Below are 25299 nucleotides of genomic sequence, written 5' to 3' on the forward strand. Positions count from 1 at the left end.
AATCAACTTTTTTCTGCCAAAAAGTAAAAATAAATTAAACCCTGGCTTTTGGTCTATACTTTGAAAGAAGGTATTTCCTTACTGAGCCCATTAGTCGATTTCTTGTGATTTGTGCTTTTTCAGCCACAGAGTACATGCAATGAGTGAGAAAAGGGTTAAAGTATTATACGCACTAATGTAGGAAAGAATTGATGTAGTATTTCCAAGAGGCTTCTCACCTGAAGAAGGCTAAAAGCAGAGTGGAGGAGAAATAAGGCCATGGCTCTCTCTTTGGAATCTTTTGCATTTCAAGGAGAGGGTAATCAGGCAGTAAATGGTGTGCATTTGTGTGTGCTGCGGTTCCAGGGAAAACCAGCTCATTGTGAAATTAACTAGTGTACTGGTGAGGAAAAGTCGTGTCTTCTGCTTGAAGTGCAGAATTCTGAGATATCCCCTGAGGAATTGTCCTTCTGAACTTCAGAGCTAGGAGAGGCTGCCAAAGTGAAAGACACTTTATGCTTCATGACACAGCACCAGCTAAAGACTCATGCCTGTTTCTCCTGCTGTGGTAAGGTTTACTGGCAGCTGAGTACAGAAAGAGGCACTTGGTATGCTGGCAGGCAGGTTAGTTTCCAAATTCTGATGTAAACAAAGGCAAAAGAGAGAACACATTGGTTCTGCTCGGAGATTTACTTGACTGAAACCAAGATGTCTGTAGGAGACCTTTAACCACCATCCCTGTCATGTGGCTCAGGGACATAGCCAAGATTTTGGGAAGGGGGGTCCAGACTAAGTGCCACCATTATAATGGGACTTGGGTGTGGCGGCACAGCGGCACACACCGTTCATTGTATCTAACAGAAGGGTGTGTGTGGACCCAATGGACCACCCCCTCCCTTGGCTATGTCCCTGTGTGGCTGATGACAGAAGCACCTTTTATTTGTATCTGAACTTATATATAGCTATTATGTAGGTGTGGTGTAAAAAGGGCAGAACTCTGATGGTAAAATTTCTGTTGCTGATCACACAGGGGAGAAGAAAGCTGGAGTCCTTTGCCTGGATCTTAGGCAGGTTACAGACCGCCCATTTGGGGCCGGCTGTACCCGCCCCTTTCCCTGGTGTATCGGGGCCTCAGCTGCCAGAACGGCAGCCGCTGAGGCCCCGATCCGCCGCTTTTCAGGCTGCGGGGAAGCGGCAAAACGCCGCTTCCCCGCAGCCTGAAAAGGGGTGTCCTTGGGACTTCAAGCCCCAAGGACACCCCGCAGTGGCGGGGAGAAGGAGAAAGGGGCCACTTTCTCCCTTGCTTCACTGGGCGCAGCCGTCTGAAGGCTGCATCCAGCGACGCAAAGCGGCACCGCAAACAAGGAAGGAGCTCCGAAATGGAGCTCCTTCCTGGTCCGCGGAAAGGGCACACTAAGCGCCCTGGTGCGGACCGACGACGTCACGTCTGCGCCGCCCTGTATAGAGGCGGCGCGGTTGTGACGTCGTCATGGCGGCCCCCATGTGGAAGGGGAGCCGCCATTTTGTACGGACTCAGTCTGTACTAGGGTTAGGGGGGTGCGGAAGCACCGCACCTTCCTAACCCTAGTACGGACTGACTCCGTACTTTCATGGCGGTGTGTAACCCGCCTAAGTTTGCAAGAAAATAGTTGGGATACATAATGAAAGGGAACATTTAGTGATGGAGGGTGTAGCAAACATGAGATATTTTTTTAAGGACAAGATCTCTAGTTGCCCTTGGTCTCTAGTTGCTTATTCAGTTCCAGTTTGCCTTGACAACAAGAATCTGGTAGAACTGCATTTCCACACTGTGATTTTTCTCCATGTTGGTCAAATGGGTATCAGCATGTTCCTATACTTTCTTACTTACATGTGTCTGGCAGTGGCAGAGTCAAAGTCCCACATGATGATAGCACCATTTGCACTTGCAGTAGCTAACAGATTATAATTTTCTACTCTTAGCAGATCAAAGCATTTCACTTCTGTCCCTTGAGGTAGCTGAAAGATATATAAAAGAGGATTCTTAGTAGTACTTGCTACAATACATGAAAAGGCATTGAGTAAAACATGCAACTGCTATGACTGCTCCTACCAACATTATTTTATTTTATTTTATTTTATTTTATTTTATTTATTTATTTATTTATTTGTATCCCGCTCTTTTCCCAGGACTGGGACTCAGAGCGGCTTCACAGTATTTAAAAATAAAAATAGTACACTAAAATAAAAAGTACATTGAAAAGAATTTTTAAACTGGTCCAGCATCCAACATCCCAGGCTGTTCTTATAGTAAATCCCTAAATGCCTCTGTAAACAGGTAGGTCTTCAGCTGCCGGTGGAAGGCCATCAAGGAGGGAGCCATTCTGATCTCCCTGAGCAGGGAGTTCCAGAGTCTAGGGGCATCCACTGAGTAGGCCCTCTCTCGTGTCCCCACCAACCATATTTGTGATGATGTTGGGACAGAGAGAAGGGCTTCCCCAGAGGATCTTAGAGTCCAGGCCGGTTCATACCAAGAGAAACGGTCTGCCAAATAGTGTGGGCCTGAGCCATGTAGGGCTTTGTAGGTAATAACCAGGACCTTGAATTGTGCCCGGAAACAAACTGGCAGCCAATGAAGCTGTTTCAAGAGGGGCATAGTATGGGTTCTGTAATCTGCCCCTGTTAATAGCCTGGCAGCAGCTCTTTGAACCAACTTAATTTTCTGAACACTTTTCAAAGGCAGCCCCATGTAGAGCCCATTACAGTAGTCCAAACGGGATGTAACCAAGGCATGTACCGCCGTGGTCAAATCTGGCTTCTCAAGGAACGGGCGCAGTTGGCGTACAAGTTTTAAATGTGCAAAAGCACTCCTGGTCACAGCAGAGACTTGGGCCTCCAAGTTCAAAGCTGAGTCCAAGAGTACCCCCAAACTGCGAACCTGTGTCTTCAGGGGGAGTGAGACCCCATCTAACACAGGCTGGATCCCTATTCCCTGATCTGCCTTCCGACTGACCAGGAGCACCTCTGTCTTGTCTGGATTAAGTTTCAACTTGTTTGCCCTCATCCAGTCCATTACTGAAGACAGGCACTGGTTTAGAACCAGGACTGCCTCCTTGGATTGAGGTGGGAAGGAGTAGTAGAGTTGAGTGTCATCTGCATATTGATGACACCGCATACCAAAACTCTGGACAACCTCTCCCAGTGGTTTCATGTATATGTTAAACAGCATAGGGGACAGCACAGAACCTTGAGGGACCCCAGAGGTCAATGGCCAGGGGGTCAAACAGGAGTCCCCCAGTCCCACCTTCTGAGTTCGCCCCTCCACAAAGGAACAGAGCCACTGTAGAACAGTACCTCCAAGCCCCATCCCAGAGAGGCGGTCTAGAAGGATACCATGATCGATGGTATCAAAAGCCGCTGAGAGGTCCAGGAGAACCAACAGAGACACATTCCCCCTGTCCAGTTCCCTGCGTAGGCCATCCACCAAGGCGATCAAGGCTGTCTCTGTTCCATAGCCAGGTCTGAAACCAGCTTGAAATGGATCTAGATAATCCATTTCATCCAGAAATCCCTGGATTTGGGAAGCCACCACACGTTCCAGAACCTTGCCTAGAAATGGTAGGTTAGACACTGGCCGATAGTTTTTCATTATTGTGGGATCCAAGGATGGCTTTTTTAACAGAGGCCTTACAACAGCCTCCTTTAGGCAGGATGGAATTCTGCCTTGTTGTAAGGAGGCATTGATGACCTCCTTTAACCATTCAGCCAGTCCTCCTCTGGCCTGTTTAACAAGCCAAGAAGGACAAGGGTCCAAGATACATGTGGTGGCTTTTACCTCTCCAAAGATCCTGTCCACATCATCAGGCTGTACAAGTTGAAAAGTATCCATTAACACTGGAGCCAAGGTTGCATCCACTGACACTGTATCAACTGTAGCATCCAAGTCGGAGCAGATCTGAGTGACTTTATCTGCAAAATGCCGTGCAAATACTTCACAGCAAACCTCCGAGTGGTTTGTATCCTCTACCTGAGGGTAAGTGTGTAAAAGGCCCCTGATCACTTGGAACAGCTCTGCTGGCCGGCTCCTTGCAGATGCAATGCTGGCAGCAAAAAATGATTTCTTTGCTGCCCGCATTGCCACAGAGTAGGTTTTCAAATAGGCTATAGCCCGTGTTCGATCACATTCACTCCCAGTCTTCCACCAACGTCGCTCTAGTCTCCATCTCATTCGCTTCATCACCATCAACTCCCTGGAGAACCAGGGGGCTGGTTTGGCTCCACTCCATGAGAGGGGACACTCAGGAGCGATTGTGTCCACTGCCCTGGCCACTTCCCTATTCTAAAGGTTGGCCAGGGCTTCAACAGAATCGCCTGCCAAGGTGACAGGAAACTCCCCAAGAGCCCTCAGGAATCCATCTGGATCCATCAGCCTCCTGGGGCGGTCCATCCTAATCAGTCCCCCACCCCTGCAGAGGTTCTGAGTCCCAGTGAGTCTAAATCTGACCAGATAATGATCTGTCCATGACAATGGAACTGTGGAGAGTTCTTTCACACCAAGATCATCATCATCCCACCCAGTACAGAAAACAAGGTCCAGAGTGTGCCCAGCAGCATGAATAGGTTCAGATACCACTTGAGAGAGACCCATGGTTGTCATGGAGGCCATGAAGTCCTGAGCCACTCCTGAAAGGGCAGTCCCAGCATGGATGTTGAAGTCCCCCAGTACTAATAGATGTGGAGACTCCAACACCAACCCCAAGACTATCCCAGTTAGCTCAGGAAGGGAGACTGTTGTGCAGCGGGGTGGGCGGTACACCAACAGAATCCCTATTCTGTCCTGGCCACCCACCTTTAAATAAACACACTCAAAATCTGTAGACTGTGCGAGGGGGCATCTGGTCAGGGGGATGGAATCACGATAGACTACTGCAACTCCACCTCCCTGCCCCCCAGGCCTTGCCTGCTGCTGCACAGAGAAACCTGGTGGCCAAAGCTGAGAGAGATTAACTCCTCCAGTCTCATTCAACCCGGTTTCGGTTATACATGCCAGGTCAGCTTGTTCTTACAGGATCAGGTACTGCATGGCAGCTATTTTACCATTCACTGATCTGGCATTCAGCAGCAGCAGCTTCAACCCAGGGAGACTGTAACCAAGGTTATTCATACTATTTGGATGGGGAGACAGCTTGGGGACCACAAGTACTCTCTTGAGCTCCCCTCTTCCTTGGTGTTTTAATTGTCTCCTCTCTCCATATCTCCCTCTGCCTTTAATGACTCCAATGGGTTCTCCCTGACTCTGTATATCCCCTCCTTTTTGAGGAAAATACACCCTTCCTATTAAATTGACAGGAACAGGAGGGGGGAAAGGGACAGGTAGCTAGTAAAGCTGGATGTTGTTTGGTTAGTCTCCTGCAGAAGTCCCAGCCTTATACCTCAGGCAGGCAAGGTAGCTGTGCTGGATGAAACAGTGTCTGCTGAGTCAAGGACTCAGTCCTGCAAGGATTCAGTCCAGCGAGGGAAGTAGAAGTTTAGGCAGCAAGAACAGAAGCCTCTTCCTCCCTGCAGCCTCCAGACAGAATTCATGGGCCTCTGTCTTTTCCAGATGTTGTTTCCTTCCCTTCTCTTCCTCTGTTACCATAAGGGACTAGGGATCTAATATAGTCAGATGTTGCTGGACAGGGGGGGCGTCTCTGAGAGAAGTGGCAGTTGGTTTCAGCCCCTCTTGGGGGAGGAATACAATCTGAACCACAGTGTTCAGGGGAAGAGGGTCCGGGGCTTGACTTTAAAGTTGCACCCAAAGCTCTCCCTCAAGGGAAGATGGTCCGGGGCTTGGCTATGAAGACTCTGCCTGGCTCTGTAGCTGCTGGGAAAGGCAGTTGGTACTGGGCCTGCCTCTCTATAATTATATAATAGTATATAATTATGCAGTATATTACCATTACAATCTATTAATATGCAAAGAACTTAATTCTGTGCATATTTTTGAAAAGTACAGTCTTCCCACAGATTCACAATTTAAGATGCAGAAATTACTTTCCTTTGTCTCTTAAATTATTTCAAACTGTGCAAACACAGACTTTATAATGATGGTGGATTTAAATACTGATATGACCTATGAAGAATAAGATTAAATCAGACTAAACCAGACTATTTCACCACCGTACCCCCCCCCCCTCAAAAAAACCCTTGAAGTTCATTTGGAATCATTTTTGCTTCCTCTTTATAAAAGAGCCTAGCTACACATTATACTCATTGCTTGAAAAGTGGGTGCATATTACCAATGTCCCTGGAGGCAAAGATAACCACTAGTTTATTCTAGAGCTTGTAAACAGTTGTTTCTATCTTTTATCACTCCTCAGTAGTTAATGGTCTCAAAGATGTTGGAAGAGGGAAGAGCAGAGATAATGGGTGGTTTAAGGAATATGGAGTGTGATGGAACCTTAAGGACTTACTGCATATGTGATATAATGAGCTTTCATGAAATACAGCCTATTTAGCAGCAATGAAGAATAGCAGCCAGAGGATCTATGACCATCCTCTTCAGTTTTCTTTCTACCTATCACTAAGAAGCTCCCTTAACATGTTTTCACTTCATTTGAATATTTTTGTCATTGTTAGGTTTTGTGATGACTGCATCAAAATATTCTAAGACATTTATTAGAACTCAGAATTGCCAAAGGCTATTATTGTGGATGTTAAAAAGTTTGAAATTGCAATGGTCCCTCACCTCTGTATTTGATTGTACAGGTTCTTTACCAGGCAACAGCTCAATATCTGGAAAAAAATCATTATTTTTCCTGGCATTGGGACTCAGTTTGAGGGGAATCAATGGATTGTCTTGTAGCGCAAGTGAAACAGCATCAGGAAGACTCCAGGTAATAGACAGGTAATTTTCACCTTCATTGGCCTACAGAGGGGGAAAAAAAGAGTTGAGGAACAATTGTTCATTAATATTTGACAATTAACTTGACTGAATTTATTTCATCCAGTATTTTGGGAAAAATCTCAGCTTCCCAAACACTTCATTCTGGGTATACACTGTGGGTGTAGTGGACATACATGACTTTGGACCTTTGGTCTATCATTAGAGATTAATAGTACAAAACAGCAGCTTCAGTGTTGGTTCAGAAATCTTGAGTATGTCACATATTTGACTTTGGGGGATATTGTCTATCAACACAGAGAAGTATCTGTTGAATGAAAAAGCACTTCAAACTGGATTCTGCATATTTAGCTATCACAGTTTCTATTATGGCAATGACTAGCTGCTGCTTTCACAACTGATGTGTCTGTAAGTGAATACAGAAATGCCATTTTACACAAACTCTGCTTCCATGCGAAGTAGTGTTCCCAGTTTTATCAGGGTATTTGCATGCTCCACTCACACCCCGATCTTCCTGTATAAACCTTTTACTAGTACTTTCTATCATTACCAAAGGGGTCTCATTGATTTTGTCCAGGTAAGGACCAGTATGACAAGGAATTAAGGTAGAAACTGAAGACACTGTAGCTACAAATTTAAGATGGCATGGCCTATGAAAAGGTCTTTGATCTGAATATTTTCCTGGTGCTGTAATTAGTTAAATAATCATTTCCTATCCTATCTCACAGAATGTCTTAAAAAACAAACAAGTGAGGCCCTATTCAGATGGTGAAAATAATCCAGAATGAATACGGGTCGAATATCTATCTCTGCAAACAACAACAACAAAAACCAAACCTCACTTAACTGTGTTTTTTTCCTGATTTTTTAAAAAAGATTCACATCATTGACAGTATGAATAACAGATGCAAATAGACCCGGGATAATTCAGGATTAAGTTCTGCATGCCTTGAACATGTTTCAAATATGTTCGCATCATTGATTTCATGTTTATTTGAGTGCTGGCACATGTGAGCAACCAAACTCCCAGAGATGTGCATAGATGCAGTTCCATAGTGTGAATAACAAACCTGGAATGTGTGAGTGAGGTCATTTGTATCGTTCCATTAAAAAAAAGGTCTGAATTACCCTTGAGATGAACAAAGCACACTAGCTGGAAAACACTTGCCAGGTCATGTGTTTCGTATGTTCTGAACCACAGAGGGTGAAAAGGTAATGCCAAACCATAATCTTCATATCAGTGATTATGTTGGCAAAGGGAAAGCCAACTCCTGGCACAGTCTGGGGACAAGTCACCCAGATGCAGCCAAAACAATAACATAGCAGAGTTCAAAAATGAAAACACCCAGCTATTGGTACTGGTAATGCACTGACCACTTTTCACACACACACAAGAATATGACTCACAGGCAGTTGATTCATCCAAAATTCTGGAAGCTTTTATCTTCAGTTGCAATGTATACAATATGATATAATATATACACACTCCTCTCAGTCAGCTTCCAATCAACTACACCAATGCCTGCTTCAACCAACTCCACCAGCACCAAACTAATCCACACCTACCCACACTCTTGATCCACTTATATAAAGTGTTGCCTCTGAGTCATCACTCAGTGCCACAGAGCATGATGCAACCTTGCAGCAATTTTGCCTCATGCCATCTGCTCTGACTGAGCCGTCTGTGGTTGTCCCATGGAATACATGTCACTTCCGATTCAAAATATTTTATTTTCTGTTCAGAGTCAGTTACTCCAACAGATTAACCCTTCTGCATCACTATGCAAGATATTATAAAATTTACTTATAGCCATATCTCATTGTGATGTAGGCTTATCTGGTCTCCCCTTTTCTATCTGTTTTGCTGTTCATGTATGCTCAGTAAGGGATTCTGATCTCGGGAGGCTGTTTAGCTTGTCTGTTATGGGTAGGCATACACAGCTACAGTAAGATTAGCTAGAATGGAATTCCATTTTTCTCAGTTCAAGCTTTATTGCTTCAACTACTACAAATTTCCAAAAGTCTCTGTTTCTCCAGCCCACCTTCACCATTCTCCCTATGTCAAAGATGCTAAAAACTTCCAGCTATACTAATAAGGAAGAAAAGAAGGGATGAGGGCATACAACATTTTTTTAAAGGAACTTCTTTATCACAGGCTTTGCTAAGTGGGTTATGCCTGTATAGCTTTGGGTCAGACAAAGGAGATTACCACATTAGCTTCACTGCCGTGATAGACCTGGGGAGTAACCTTCTTAAGCTGGATCTTATCACATTCACCCATCGCCGGGCAGTATGCAGCCTTTATGCAACCCGTGTTTCTCCGGTCTCATCCCACATCTTTTCAAGAATGGGACAGTCTCATTCTTGAAAAGCTGCAAGAGAAGCCCGGGTTGCATATGGGCTGCATATTGTCCTGCTCTGTGATGGGTGAATGCGATAAGATCCACCTTACATCCCCGGTCTATCCCAGCAGCAAAGCTAATGCGATAATCTCCAAATGTATTAAAGTAATTCTCAGAGACTGATGGGTCACAGAGCACTTTTAATGAAATAAAGTAGCAGAAAGATAAGGAGATAAATAAACTGATTCATTTGGTAGATGCTTAAGAAATTTAATAACAGCTAACGGGGGTTTAAAGCCATAATTGTAAGCATACTTGCTACAGAGTAAATGTCATTCAATATACTGAGACTTACCAGTATTTGTAAGTAAAAATGCGTAAGATTGTATTGTACATTAATGATACTGAGAAGCCGGCTGTGCAGACAGATACTTGTAATTAGAAATATTTTTACATCTTTAACCATTGGCAAGATTAGCCTCCTGAAAAATTGTTTGATTTCCAAAACAAACCCAACAAATTTAACAACATCCGGTATAAGATTAAAAAAAAAAAATCTATCAAAAAGCTAAAACCTGAACAATTTTGATCATCCCGCTGTACTCCAAGACCAAGATCACATGTTTACTCTCACTAGCCTTCAGGTAAACCATCTGCATCAGCCAATGTTCATTATCTCTGATTTCCTTGCCTAAAGGCAAAACTTTAAGTTCTTGTCCACTTCCAAAATCCCACGTTTTCACAGTCCCTAAAAAAAGGAGGAGAAAGGGGAGGAAAAAGACAAAAGTCGTTGTTCATGATGACAACAACCATGTAAATATTTGAGTGCCTCATATGAGATCACACTAAGAAATGCCTATACACCTTATTTGTCAATGTCCTGGGATTGTACTGAGAACTGATGCACAGGTTAATTATTTTATTACTGATTTGTCTTTTAAGATCACAGGCTGCCTTTTATCATAAAAAGCCCCTCTAAACGTTATTAAATGAAATGCAAACAATCACCTTCAGAACCAATGAAAGTAACAATATCGAAGCAGCACCTCAAAAGATACTAAAAATTAGGCTGAGATGAGGTGAGACAATAAGCTTTCCCACATGTTTTTTTCCAGCAGGACAAATAGTTGATCTGTGGGACATATTAGATTGGAATGACAGTCTGGGAAGACAAGGACTGAGCCGCTTTCCCCAATACCAGTTCAGTTTACCCTGTGAGCTTTATTTATTTATGAAAATTATTTTAATGTATACTTCAAGTATGCTCCAGTGTAACAGTAAAGCCATAAAGTCTTCCAATAAAAACAAACCAAAAATATTGTTATAAAAATAACATTAAAAAAACATTAGCAGATTTCATCTGCTCTTGGGTCTCTTGTATCTTGTCCAGTCTGTCTATCAGGAAGAAGTTAGGCTAGTGTGTTTATCCCTGTGTGCAGGATGTTTTAAATGGGTGAGTATTTCAACATGTGAAATGAATTGGTATAAACCAGAAACATTTTTACCCTCATCTATTTTTGTGCAGGCCAGGCCTGAGTTTTACGTGGGATTTTGTGTGAAATCACCTGTTACCTGAATATTATCTAATAATACATCAGGGGGCATGTGAGCAACCCATACTACTAACTGATATCACTACCGTTTTCTATGACCCTGATCTCAGAAAAGCCTTTCCTAGTAGCAGAGGAGACAATAGTGCACAAGTTTACTACCATTACCATGGTTCATCAGCTGAGAAATGTATTGGATACAATCATGCCTTACACAAGGCAGGTGTAATAATTACTCTCCCACCTGGTATGAAACACCTTAATCCATTGTTGACAATCACTGAGAGCCACTGGTGTGGGCACAGAGGCCCTCTATGACTTGAGCCACTCCACAGGTGCAGCCATTTTAAAATGTTACATCATGTACCACACAGAAGTAGTTTTTGAGGGCAACCAGTCATCTCATACATACAAAACAGTCATCAATTGTCCCTAACTGTGAACACAGAATACTGAAGATAAGTCCCTATTTAATAATATCACAGCTCTTGTCACAAATTAATTATTTTAAAGGTAAGCATTGTTGCTGACAATTTCTATTTCATTGTTTTACCATCACATGCCCCCGTGGCAAGGTGAAATCCATGCTTATCAATTGCTGCACATGTAACTTCAACATTAGGCCCATGGGCATCCTCAATCTGGTATATTAGTTGTCCTGTTTCCAATTCCCAGACCTAAAAAGAAAGCAAATTATATTCAAATCAACTGAAACAGGTGTGTGTATGTGGGGGGAGGTATATAAAATTTTAGTTGTCAGCTTCTATAAATACCTAAGGCAAATATTAAGGTAAGGGGATGGGACAATCAGATTGATCTGAGAAGAAACAAAAGCGAACCCAGTTCTTAACATTTCCTTAGTTTCACCAGAGAGAGCAAGAGTGCAAGAGAGACAGTGTGTAATGGCATACTTTGAGTTTAGAGTTCAGCTGAATGTTTCCCAACAGAATCTGCTCTGAAATCAATTAACTATTTTATCAATCTGTAGAAGAGGGCATGCTCCAAAATAATTTATGATATACACAATAACATTTGCCTCGTTGCTCTTCAGTTAGTTGGAGCCAATCCTGGGATCATTTTGGGGGCAAGTCAAAACCTGACTTTTTATTAAAGCCTTCAAGTGTAAATGATTTCATCCAGGTTGCACATGTGTTATGGTTACATTATTTAAAATAGTTTTAACTGGTTGTAAATTGTTTAGTTTTAAATTGATAATCTATTTAATGTAATTTTAATATTTTAAAATCATTGTTATTATTTATTGTTTGAAATCTATTTTATTGTAAGCCACTCTAAGATCTTCAGATATAGGGAGGGATTTAAATTTTTTAATAAATAAGAAAAATAGCTAGGCAAAATAAATTGGCTTTGCATTTGAAAGGCTTGAATGTTTGTACTCACCTTTATGACAGACTCAGAACAAATAGTAAGGACTTGGTGAAAGGCATTGTTGTAAACCAGTACATTGATGTTCCTCTCATGTGTCTGTGGGACCTGTTTGGTGTCTTGTATCATACGGGTTAGAGGATAGATATCAATGACAGATGATCCTGTGCATCATATGATAGACACAGTGGTATACTGTTTATCAACATGGATGCCATCAGCTTGGAGAACATGTGAAATCTTGATGGAAACTGAATTAAAATGTTAAGTAGATAGAACAACACTGAACACTGTTACAAAATATATTTTATATCTAGTCAAATTATATTAGTGGTAAAGGATTTGTTCTAATACTGCAGCTACAAGGTACCACTGGTCCTTTTAAAATAAGCAAAGTTTGTTTGGAATCTTGAAGACCAAACTGGAATCCAAACTGATGCAAGAAACTACATGCAAATGCCTTCAAGGACACTTTCCCAATGGAAGATGTGACAGTTACCAGGATGAGTTAGTGCATTTTGGACTCATAAGCCATGTTGCAATGGCACAGATTCCCATTACTGTCAGCTCATCATGAGATAAGCATAATTGGTGTGAATGGCACACTGTGTAGCACTAATGTGCCCAGCAAAGCTTGTTGTCCAGACATATGTGAAGACATATCTGCAGAGGAAGACAAAATGCTGTCTTTCACATGTTGTTGGACAGTATATCCGAACACTCCACATCATCGACTATGCTTGCTATGGCTGATGGGAGTTGCAGTTCAACAATGTCTGGAAGGACGCACAATTCCCACCCCTGCTTTAGGGGATACTCCCTCCTAAACCAATTGGCCTTAATTGCATCCTGAAAAAAGCAGTAGCAATTCCCTGCCTCTATGGCTATAAATTATCTCACCCACAAGCAGAGTATAGCTTCACAGAAAAATTTAATCATGATAATAGAAAGTTGCCAAAACAGTGCTTCTCAAAGAGAAAAACACAAGATTGTTGAGACTTTGGATTCTCAAAATTAGAAGATGGGATTCCTTTAATTCTTTAAATCTATGTGTTCTCCCTTCACTCTCTGGGAATAACTGTGCTTAAAACAACTAGCTTCAATAGAAGATGCTTATATATTTACTGCTAATATGTACAAGCATATCAATTTATATGTAGAAAAGATATCAATTTTTTTACAGCCCAGTTGGTCAAATATACCTGTAATCAGTATACCACGGTTATTGTCAAATATCATAGCAAAGATCTGTGTATCTCTGGGTCCCCCTTGACTGTCATGGAAGACCTGCATTGGTGAAAGGGTCTGGATATCCCACACTCTAAAAATCTGAAAGAAAAGTGAGATACATTCTTTTGATACACAATTATTCAGTGGATAGACATGAAATGCAAGTAAGTTGCATTCCCTTCTATCAAGCTTCAATTATTGCATACAAAGATGAAATTCTCCACCCGGAAATGTAACCCTGACGTTCTTCCAGAGTTCAGCATCATACTTGATTTTATCTTTATAACAATCCTGCAAAAGGAGCCAGTCCAAAACAAATTAGCTTCATGGCCCAAAGGGAGAGTGAACACGTCTCTCCATGGTTTCCTTCCATGCAGCACAAACCATCCCACTGCTTCATCTGCTGTTATATCAGACATGTAATAGAAGATAAAACTTGTTTGTACTTTATTTTCCTTCACCTTACTCCACAGTGCAAAGTCACATTGTATTTTTATGCTTACCTGTCTCTTGGTGTTCTCAAGGTGGGAGTGGGGTGAGTACAGCCTTTTTGTGTAAAGTGCACCAAAAAGAGACAAGGTTTGACTTTATGTGATAAACAACTACATACAGCATAGTCCACTTACATGGGTCAGATATCTTACGTAGTATTAATGTTAAATGGTATAATCCAATTACCATTTAAATTAAGATAAAAATTATTAATGTACGAATGTTTCCTTTCCTTAGATGGAAAGAAATAACAGAAGCTGTGTCAAAGCAACTGAGCCATTTACATTATGTCACATTATATCTGTGATAACATAAGCAAATAAAATATGATAAATTATATGCAACTCAGTCAGCTACTTTGGTGTTATGTTTAAAACATTATATTGCTAGGTTCACAATAATAGGCCTGAACATTTAGAAGAGATGAATTCATCCAGGATATAATGTAAAATAGCTGAGGGTGAAGATTAATCCAAGGCAAGATGATTTGCACTGCCGAGGAAAAGCAAGCACTTTAGATCCACTCTAGAGGAAAGCTTCCAGCTGATTGTGGATAGGAATGAATTTCTCCAAAGAACCAAAACTGCAGTTTCAGGCCCTCCTGGACTTGACATTACTTATGAAGCACAAGTAGCTATGTTGGCTTATATACCAGCCATACACTTTAAAGCTTAGACTGGTATAACAGTTGTGTCCCTGTCTAGAGAGAAGACTTGCCTCTGTTACCCATGTGCCATCCAATTAGACTATTGTAATGTGCTCAGCTTGGGGCTGTCTTTGCATATGGTTCAGAAAGTTGAAGTGGCACAGATTGCAGCTCCTCTGATATTGAGAGGGACAGAGTGGTCAGACCATGTGAAATCAATAGTATACCAGCTAGGGGTTTCTGGTGGAGCCATTACTGGGGGCCTGGTAAAACCACTGTTGATGTTATGGCTGCTCCACCTGCAGCTGCTCTCAGTTGTATGGGAGCCATCCAACTGTTGGAATCTATTCCTGACAGAGGTTTGGTACTGGGAAAGTTCCTGTACAACATAGGGCAGCTATGGCATGGGGTGACCTGTAAAACTGATAAGAGCAAGAGGAAGAGGAGAGTTATTTATATTCCTCTTTCCCCCCAAAATTGGGACTCAAAGTCATACAAAGTGAGCATTAAAATAGAATTACAGTATTAAAACACATCACACATTAAAAGAATAGAATGCAATTAAAAAGATAAAAGTGCTTAGAAACAGTACAATTAAAAGAGCACAATAGACCATTCTTTAAAAATGTTCTTTTGTAAATGCCTGTCTAAATCAAAATGTCTTAGCTTGCTGATGGAAGGACAACAAGGAGGGGACCATTTTGACCCCTGAGAAGGACCACCAGAGTCTTGGAGCAGCTACCAAGAAGGCCTTCTGTCCTGTCACTACCAACCATGCTTGCAACAGTGGTGGGACTGAGAGAAAGGCCTCTTTTGATCATGAGCCTGGGCTGGCTCAAACAGGGAGATATGGTCTGCCTGGGATTTCATTACCTCCCTGACAACCATGGGCCTCTTCAAATTACACTGAGCCCAGCACATGTGATAAGACGTACTCCACAGCAGTGCTCCTCAAAATGGTGGTATATTGACTGGTACCAGTCCATGAATCATCAGCTGCCAGTTCCTTGTGAAGAAAAAAACAGTTATAGACAATAGTGCCAGTTCCTGGCACACCAAGGTGGTGGTAGGTGGGGTGGTGACCCAGTGCTGCCCCACATCAGCCACTGACTACCCTAGTACCAGCTACACTGGTTGCTAGGGCATTTAAGGATACAATCTAAAGTGCATGTTTTCAAATTTAAAGTCCTAAATGGTATGGAAGCAGACTGCTTGAAGGACTGCTGTGTGCATCAACCTGCATGTCCTTTGAAATCATCCTGTCAAGCTTTTCTCAAGTACTTGTCATACAAGCAATTTGGCTGGTGGGCATGAGAGGAAGGGACATTTTCAGTGGTATTCCCCCATTTATAAAACTCTTTTCTAACAATGGTTCACAAAGCAAGGATTCCAAAATGTGCTAAAGAGCCTTCCCTTTTTCCCTTCTTGCAGTGATCTTGACACAGGACCTTATCGGACACATTTTTTCCCTGTTATAGGCATGGGAAAGGGCCGCTCGAGTCCAAGAAAAAAAAGCATTTCACCACACCCCAAAGTGTCCTCAAAATGGCCCCATTCCGTCGCCTGGCATCAAGCCATTCTCCTTCAGTGCTGAGGTGCATCTTTTGGCTTGGTTGGAAGATCTCTGTTTTTATGAAAATGCAGACTTGCATGGCCTCGAGTGGCCCCTTCCTGTGCCCATAAAGGGGGAAAATATGTCCGATAAGGTAGACAGATACATGATGACAATTGTGTCAAAAGAATTACTGTATCATCAACAACAAGATTATGATACAATATACCATATTACATTGATCACAGCATGTGTGAGCACTGTTCAGTTCAAAGTTTGACTGACAGTTATCACTGAACACTATGTTCAACAGCAGCAAATTAAAAATGGATTTGAAACATTTATATGTTCCCAAGTGATAAGCAATTCCAAGGAATATATTATTGAAAGATAAGTGGAATAGCCTCAAGTAATATGGTATGCAATTATGTTCATATCAGAAATTGAAAAAGTTTACTTTTGGGAATACAAGGCCCAGAATCCCCTGGCCGGCATTGGCCAGGAAGCTTGGAGAATTCTGGAAGGTATAGTTATCAAAAGTATTGTTTCCAGTTTCTGGGCATAACATCAATATCATTCATGTTATTAAAGCACCCTGTTTGGGGGGAAAAACCACAAACAAAAACAAAAACTATCTGGTATTTGAAGAGACCTTTCAAAACAAACATCATTTGTTCAATATGCAATTTATTAAATTACATATTCTCGGGGCACTTTGCCAAAAAATGAGTTAATCTGATTAGAGTTTGAGGCTCATCCTGAGAGCCAGATGGCTGCCTAAAACCTTTGCATTAGCACAGCTGCCATAAACTACCTGTTTTGTGTTTGGTGCTTTGTTCACTGTTTCCCAAGAGAGTGCTGAAATAACAAGACACTTTTTGGTCCTTAGTGAGATTGCTTAGTCAAAAGAAGTTGACAGTTTCCATGTAGCAGATTTTGAACTACACATATGAAGTCAAAACTATATATTTCAGATGACACACAACAGCAATCTCAAAGAGCAGCATTCTGTTGCCTCTGGTCTCCCCTGTAATGATTAAAAATATAAAATGTTTGGTATGACATCATCAGACCTCAAATTTCTCTGCTCCTGATCCATGTCTTGGCTGCTAATTGGAAGGAGTGAGAAACTCAATAGTTTGACTATGTACTTTATTTAGGTAAGTTTTTCCTAATATATAATAATAATAATAATAATAATAATAATAATAATAATAGTTTTATTTATATACCGCTATTCCAAAGATCATAGCGGTGAACAGCAAGTATGCTAATTAGCAAGTAAGCTAATTTGCCCCCAACAGTCTGGGTACTCATTTTAGCGACCTCGGAAGGATGCAAGCCTGAGTCGAGCTTGGGCCCTTTTGGTGGTCTTGAACTCACAACCTTGTGGTTTCGAGTGAATGGCTGCAGTACAGGCATTTAACCACTGTGCCACCAGGGCTCCTATATGAACAGAGTCAGTGTTTTATAGCAATTTGAATGTTGCACTAGTATTCCAGGAAACCATGGTTTGAATCCCTGGTCAGCCATGGAAACCCAGAGAGTGACATTGGGCAAGTCGTACTCTCTCAGCCTCTTGCATTTTCTCAGGAGGGCAATGGTCAGAATAAATCTTCCCAAGGAAACTCTATATTGGGTCACCTTAAGTTGGAGCTGACTTGAAGGCACATAACAACCACAAACAATGGTGGTTCATCAAATTAAAAATTAAAAAAATAGAGTACAACTCTAGCAGTCCCAGACAGTATGCCACAGTTAATGCAATGTCTAAGAAGGAAGCTCCCATTTACAAAGTCCTTTTAGTCCCACCCAACTTCCCCTTTCCTCCTAGTCCTCTATCAATGTTAAAGTTTTTTTAGTGATACCAGCATTGGTAGGACAGTGAAGTAGGGCTAGGTTGCAGCAGAGTACCAGTAGTAAACAGTGCAATAAGACAGAGGCTGGGAAAGCTAAACAGCAACTGCCTCCAGAATCCCTTACATGAACAGCAAAACAGAGAGAATGGGGGGAAATGGGTAAGTCTTATATGGTGAGTATATCCCAAACTCTATATTTTAACTGGAAAAGTTGGGGGTCGTCTTATATGCCAAGTCGTCTTATACATGGAAAATACGGTAGATTTTCTTTTCTTTTTTTAAAGCATAGAATTATATGTTTGATAACCAAAATGGAAATCATAAGAAAAGTGGAGGTAGGTGAAATAAAAAGTCACCCCATGATACATTCTGGAAAAAGCCTTAAAGTGGTCTCTGGAAGGTTCAAAATATTTTTCTTTACTTTTGCAAGTCTTACCTGACCTGCCTATTTCATTTCACATGTGCATATTGTTAGTTTTCAATAAAAAGTTTGCTGAAGCGTGTTCTTCCTTTTTGTGGCATAGGGCATGTTATTTCTGCCTTTAGTACCAAATTTTCTGTTAAGGAAGTAATTCCCAGGAACACCTGCATTATGCCTTCACAGGGGCTGCATAAACTGCTAGCTGATAGATTGCTTGCTCCTATATTCAGTAAATTATTTCTTCCATTAGCATAAGTATTCAGTTGAATCATTGCCCCCATGTCTATAATATTTTTAAAAGCACTAAGTTCAAATTTTGTTGTGTCTTGCGTTATTTTAGTTTCTAGGGATTGGTATCTTTTTATGAGTTAAGCCAGGAAGGTAATTGATTTCCTGTTTCCCCTGTGTAGCTATATAATTTCATGTTAACTTATCAAACAGAGACTGATAATAAACTGAGTAATGAAAAGCTCAAAGCTTGTATTACATCACTGATGCCCTAAAACATTATTTCATGTGAGATTCAAGCAAGCCACCCCCAGGATTCAATTGACCTAGAATCTCCTACAATTTCTCAGGAGAAGAGAGATTAAACTTTGATTAAAGCCAGTGATTTCTAAATGCAATTGCTTTTTTAAATGCTTTCCCTCCAACACCACAATGTAAAAAAAAAAGAAAGAAAAGAAAAGAAAAAAAGCATCTGCTAATTTCGTAAGAAAAAAACTAGCAATAATTTTGTCAGTCCAAAAAAGTGTGTGTGTGAAGCTAGTTTTAAGAAGAAGTCACATGAAATATATTCATTGAAATTGTACCTTCAGTGCATGTATAGCCCTCCAGGTATTGATGAACTACTACTTCCATCATCTTCAGAGGATGAGGAGCCACACCATCTGAAGGGCCAGTGGTGTCCCCAACCCCCAGTATCACCTGGTGCAAGGGGACCTGCTGGGGGAGGGGGCCGCGGGGAAGTAGCCAAAAGGGCACACTTAGCCGTCTCTTTTGCTGTGCTGGTGCTGGCCACATGAGGAGACTGGCACTGCCACTGCGGAGGCAGTAGAGAACTGCTTGGCCTTCTCCTGAGCTATTGTGGTGCCGGCCTCCTCATGAGGAGACCAGCACCACCACAGTGAAAGCAGATGGGGGCCACTTGCACTTCTCACCCTGCAGCAAGAGGATGGCAGTCGCCCCTCTTCTGAGGTGTCTCTCGGCATGGTCTGCACCCCATGCACCTCCTAGTGATGCCATTGTGAAGGGTGACATATTATTTTGCCTCTGTCTAGTTCAGGGATGCCCCCAGGATGGGCATGTGCAGAGGGTCTGGAGCCCAGTTTTCTCTCTCAGTGACTCCCACTCCACCCTGGGACAATATAGACTTGACAAAACCCTGGACTAGAAGTCTACCTGCGGTTTTTTTGTTTTTGGCAGGGGGGCATTTTTTAATGTGCAAGGACGTCCCTACAACTAATTTTTTTAAAAGTTAATTGCTACTCCTGAAGACTACTAGGATAGCCAATCCACCTTACGTCTTATTTTGGCCAGAAAAAGCAGGGGGTGTGTGGGTCTGGAGATGTTGAAGATCCTAAAAGCATCCACATGCAGTCCCAAGACCATGATTATCTCACTCCTACATTAACTCTTCTACTATAACTCATGGTCTTAAAAATGTTTAACTCTGGCTGAGTCTCTTCTTTTGTATGACTCCATGAGTATCCATTGATCTTGAGCCACATAGGCTCCTGTATTTATAAGCAATGCTTAAATTGTTTTTTTTTAAACAGTAATTTGAAGGTAATGGAATGTTTAAAAAAACTTTCTTTTTTGCTTTAAATTATTGTAGTAATGTTTGTAAGTAACATCAGTTTGAAAGGCTTTCTTTGCACCAATTTTGAAAATGTCAGGAAATCCTTTTGAATAATAAAATCCTATGAAAGTTTATTTATTTATGGATTCCCAGTGATTGGGCGGCATATAAATAAATCCTATTATTATTATTATTATTATTATTTAGAAATGAGACCCACTCATTTTAATGAGATGCATCCTACTATTCCTATGCATGCCAGCTCAGGCGTACATTAGACACAATGTCTTTCATGGTGCTTATTTCCAAGTAAGTGGGCACAGGGACATAAGCTTATTCCTTAATAAATAAGTATAAAAAAGCAGACTTAAACCTTTTATTCAGCCATTTTAAAAATCAGAACCTATGCAGGATACACAAGGCAGGTTTACATTACAGAATAATACATTTTATCAGGACCACCAACATATTGCTCAGCTCTGATTTTTGCTTTTCTTATGAACCATGGCTGTTTTGCATTTCAAACATTTTCTAGTATTGGAACTCAGACAATGAGTCTAAAGGTTTCATCCTAGTCTTGCTAATATAGAGCTATTCATTAACTTTTTATGTGTAGAGATATTTTAAAAAATCCCATAGGGATAACTTTTTTAAATCCAAAGATTCCATTCATGAAATTACTGTTATCACAACAAGAAAATTTGTTCTTATATTGTGTTCAAAGCATGATTGTTCTTCTTACCACGAATCATTCAGAAATCATTCATCATACCTAGACTCAGAAGCAGATGAAAGGCCCTCTGTCTATCTTAACTGTTACCACTCAGAGGGAGAGAAGAAGAGGCAGGTATGGCTCCATTATGCCTAGCCCCAAGGGCAGATGGAGGAGCCTCCCGCCTCCCTTCCTACTGTCACTGTCCTGGTCTTGGAGGAAGAGAAGAACAGCAATATCTGCTGGACTTGATCCTTTTCCCCAGTGTCATTCCTTTCTCCTTTTGTGTCATGTCTTTTTAGATTGTAAGCCTGCGGGAAGGGAGCTGTCAAGTTAACAAACTTTAAGCTGCTCTGAGAGCCTTTGTGGATGAAGAGTGGAGTATAAATACTTGAAATAAATACATAAATATGTAGATAACACTTTGTGATTGCTAGTTGAGATATATTTCCTCTGTAGTTCAGAAGAGAGAGTCTATTGCGTAAGTTAAATTCTGAAATGTCTGTGGGAAACAACATGAATAAACAGTTCTACCTTCCACTGTGGATTCTTTCCTCACTCTGTGGCCAGGAGCTATAATAATTACATAAGCAACAGTTTCAAACATGAGTAACTTGAACACAGATTCTGCGAGCTTTGCTGGAAGACCTAGTGCTATCACTGTGTATCAAACAATGCCCATATGCATGTTTGCAGGAGGTTAGGCACAAAGTACATCCAAAAAACTTCAACACATTTACTTCAAATATTTAGAAGTTATTAGTGTTAAACTGGAAGATGAGGAGGGTATTAACATGATGAGTGCTATTCTAGACTGACTGATGACTGTACCATGTAGCTACACATATTATTCAGCATGCTTGCTGGGAGAGTGCTTAAGCTACATGTAACATCCTGGACAGAAGATAAAGAAAGATTTCTTCCTATGTTTACTTTTAACAGACCTGGGGATAATTATGGCTTAAAAAACATTACAGTGCAAAAGACTTTCTAGGCAACTTATTGGTTGTCACTTGTGGGCAAACCCTCCAACATTTAACAGATAAAAACCAGGACAAATGTGGCCAAGCAACATCAGAGTATGGTCAAGATGGCATAAATTAGGAGAGGCCGAAGAAGTTTGCCTGTCTCACAGCCTACATGGAAGGACAAGAATCCACCACCTCCTCAGTTATATCTCTATGAAAGCACTGAAACACACATGGATAATATCCCCAATGTCTTTATTCCAATTACCATGATTGGAATCTCACTATACTATCCATTCCAAATATAATCAAGGATTATGGGGGTTCTTTTGCTTTGTTTAAACTAACAATTTGATATAAATGTTCTCACAGCCCAGCTGTACTCTTTCTCTTTTTGTTTTCAGGAGTGATACAGCAAATGCTCTATGAATGCATCTGAAACAACAACACTGACTTCCAAAGATTTAGAATGAGGATTAACAATATGAAGTCTCTCAGGCAGGGATTAGCCAGCTCAATGAAGCTTTCTAGACACATGAAGTCATCTCACATGGCAAACTTCATGACACCAGGATTGAAATCGGGTATCTGATATTTAATGAATGGGTGACATTTTGTACATAGCAATCTGATGTCTAGATTTGCTGCTGAACCATTTTACATTAATTTAGAGTACCATCTTATGCATGTTAAGTAAGGAGTAGATACCACTGTGTATAAGAGTCTTCAGGGACTAGGAAAATAATTCATAGCACTGCTTGACATTATTTAAATACCTTCTAGAGTCTTTCATCCCTACCTATGCAACTCTAGCTTGGAAAGAGAAGAAGAGAAGGCACAGAGATTGAACCTTGAACAAATCTAGGTTTGAACATCCCTCAGTTTTGGTATGTAAAGTTGCTTGAAAACATAATTGGTTTAGAAGAGATCATACCAGGTATTATCTTAAGAATGAAATTAAAAAATATGTATGCTCTCTTTTTAAAGTAATTGGGAGGCCAGGACAAGGAAGCCCAGTTTTTACTAGGGTTGGAGTTCTCTTCTTTCCCTACCTGCAATCCGAGTAAAAACCAAGCCCACAATATGACTAGTAGTAATAATATTTATTTATTTATTTATTTATTTATTTATACCATGCTCTTCAGAGCGGCTTACAAATTGTTAATTGGACATTTCCCTGGACTCGGGTGAGTCTTAATAATTAAAGCAGTTTCCAAAGAAATAGCCAATGGATATAAGAAGACTTCACCAAGACTTCTACAGCATGCATGTATATTAGGCATTCCAAATTTTGTTCCTGTTCCATCCAATTTTATTTTGGAGCTCCATATACATTTTGTTTATCCCAGAATATACTACCAGAACCTTTTTATACCAGCTTCCCAGGTCAGTTTATTTGAACCCAATATAAAATAAAAAAGAACAGGAACAAAATCTGGGACTTATCAATAAGTCTGGATGTCCCTTTTGCCTGTTTCAATACTGTATAAAAAGGAAGAAAAGGGGAGGGAGATCAATATGCAACTTTTAATACTGTGGGGGCTCTAGTAAATGCTGTGTTTTGCCTAAACTACACCTCAGATAGAAAAATGTTACTTAAAGTTTAGGAGGCCTGGATCATAACTGTATCTTAATGGGGAAAAACTTGTAAAAAACTGTGAATTTCTTTGATGGCTAAGAGACGAACATAATTTGTATGCAAGGGTATTAAAAGAACTAGCAAATCTTTGAGAACTCCTGGAGAACAGGAGAAGTCCCAGCAGACTGGAGGAGGGCAAACGTTGTCCCCATCTTCAAAAAGGGGAAAAAGGAGGATCCCAACAATTATCATCCAGTTAGTCTGACATCAATACCAGGAAAGATTCTAGAGAAGATTATTAAACAGAGAGTCTGTGAACATCTAGAAAGCAATTCCATAATCACAAAAAGTCAACACGGGTTTCTGGGAAACAAGTCATGCCAGACTCATCTGATCTCTTTTTTTGATACAATTACCATCTTGGTAGATGAAGGGAATGCTGTGGATATTGCATACCTTGATTTCAGGAAGGCCTTTGACTAGGTTCCCCATGACATTCTTGCAAAGAAGCTTGTAAGATGTGGTCTAGACAAGGAAAGCATTAGGTGGATTTGTAATTGGTTGACCAGTCAAACCCAAATGGTGCTCAACAATGGCACCTTTTCATCCTAGAGGGAAGTGACCAGTGGGGTCCCACAGAGCTCTGTCCTGGACCCAGTGCTATTCAACATCTTTATCAATGACTTGGAGGACAGAATTGGGGGCATGCTTATCAAATTTGCAGATGACACCAAATTAGGAGGAGTAGCTAATACCACAGATGACAGGATCAAAATTCAAAATGATCTGAATAGACTAGAAAGCTGGGACAAAGCTAACAAAATGAAATTCAGCACGGAGAAATGTAAGATACTGCACTTAGGGTGGAAACATGAAATGCATAGATATAAGATGGGGGACACCTGGCTGAACAAGACTACATGTGAAAGGGATCTAGGAATCCAATTAGACCACAAGTTGAACATGAATCAACAGTGCGAGGCGGCAGTTAGAAAGGCCAATATCATTTTAGGAGGCATTAATAAAGTATAGTATCTAGATCAAGGGAAGTAATAGTGCCACTCTATTCTGCTTTGCTCAGGACCCACCTGGAATATTGTGTCCAGTTCTGGGCACCATAATTCAAAAAGGATGTTGAGAAACTGGAGCGTGTCCAAAGGAGGGAGACTAAAATGGTGAAAGGGCTGGAAACCATGCCCTATGAGGAATGACTTAGGGAGCTGGCGATGTTTAGCTTGGAGAAGAGAAGGTTAAAAGGTGATATGATAGCCCTGTTTAATTATTTGAAAGGATGTCATATAGAGGAGGGAGCAAACTTGTTTTCTACTGCTCCAGAGAACAGGACCCAGAACAATGGATGCAAGCTACAGGAAAAGAGAGTCCACCTCAACATTAGGAGGAACTTCTTGATAGTAAGAGCTGTTCGATAGTGGAACACATTCCCTCAGAATGTGTTGGAATCTCTTTTCTTGGAGGTCTTTAAACAGAGGCTGGATGGCCATCTGTCTGGTAAGTTTTGATTGAGAGTTCCTGCATGGCAGGGGGTTGGACTGGATGGCCCTTGATCTCTCTTCCAACTCTATGATTCTATTAATTTAAAACATGAACTTTGTAATGTTTAGTATTTTTAAGGCTTATTATTTTAAAAGTCCTATTGTTAAAGAAATACTCAAGTAAAAACCTAATTGTAATCCTATACACACTTAGCTGCAATTAAGCCCTATTGAGTATGTAGAGAGACTTGTAGCACCTTTGAGACTAAGTGAAAGAAAGAAATTGGAAGCATGAGCTTTTGTAGACTTCAATCTGAAGTTTATGAAGGCTCATGCTGCCAATTTGTTTATTTCAGTTAGTCTCAAAGGTGCTACAAGATATCATACTGATTCTACAGACTAACACAGCTATATCTTTGAATACTTA

General features: G+C 41.0%; 1 protein-coding gene and 1 pseudogene across 1 annotated transcript in view; both read right to left on the bottom strand.

The window, feature by feature from the left end:
• The window catches only part of WDR64 (WD repeat domain 64), a 92484-nt gene that overhangs the window by 29304 nt on the left and 37881 nt on the right, over positions 1-25299 (bottom strand). Inside the window, exons 11-16 of the mRNA XM_089529450.1 lie at positions 13322-13448; positions 12135-12283; positions 11287-11410; positions 9759-9931; positions 6686-6865; positions 1850-1977 (exon numbers count right to left, since the gene is read on the bottom strand). Coding sequence (XP_089385576.1) covers positions 1850-1977; positions 6686-6865; positions 9759-9931; positions 11287-11410; positions 12135-12283; positions 13322-13448 — 881 coding nt within the window. The remainder of the gene's footprint in view (positions 1-1849; positions 1978-6685; positions 6866-9758; positions 9932-11286; positions 11411-12134; positions 12284-13321; positions 13449-25299) is intronic.
• Positions 2467-5122, bottom strand: LOC149310828 (uncharacterized; annotated as a pseudogene).

Source organism: Sceloporus occidentalis, unplaced genomic scaffold (assembly GCF_023333645.1).
Source record: "Sceloporus occidentalis isolate IW3139 unplaced genomic scaffold, rSceOcc1.0.p SCAF_6, whole genome shotgun sequence".
NCBI classification, from domain to species: Eukaryota; Metazoa; Chordata; class Lepidosauria; order Squamata; family Phrynosomatidae; genus Sceloporus; species Sceloporus occidentalis.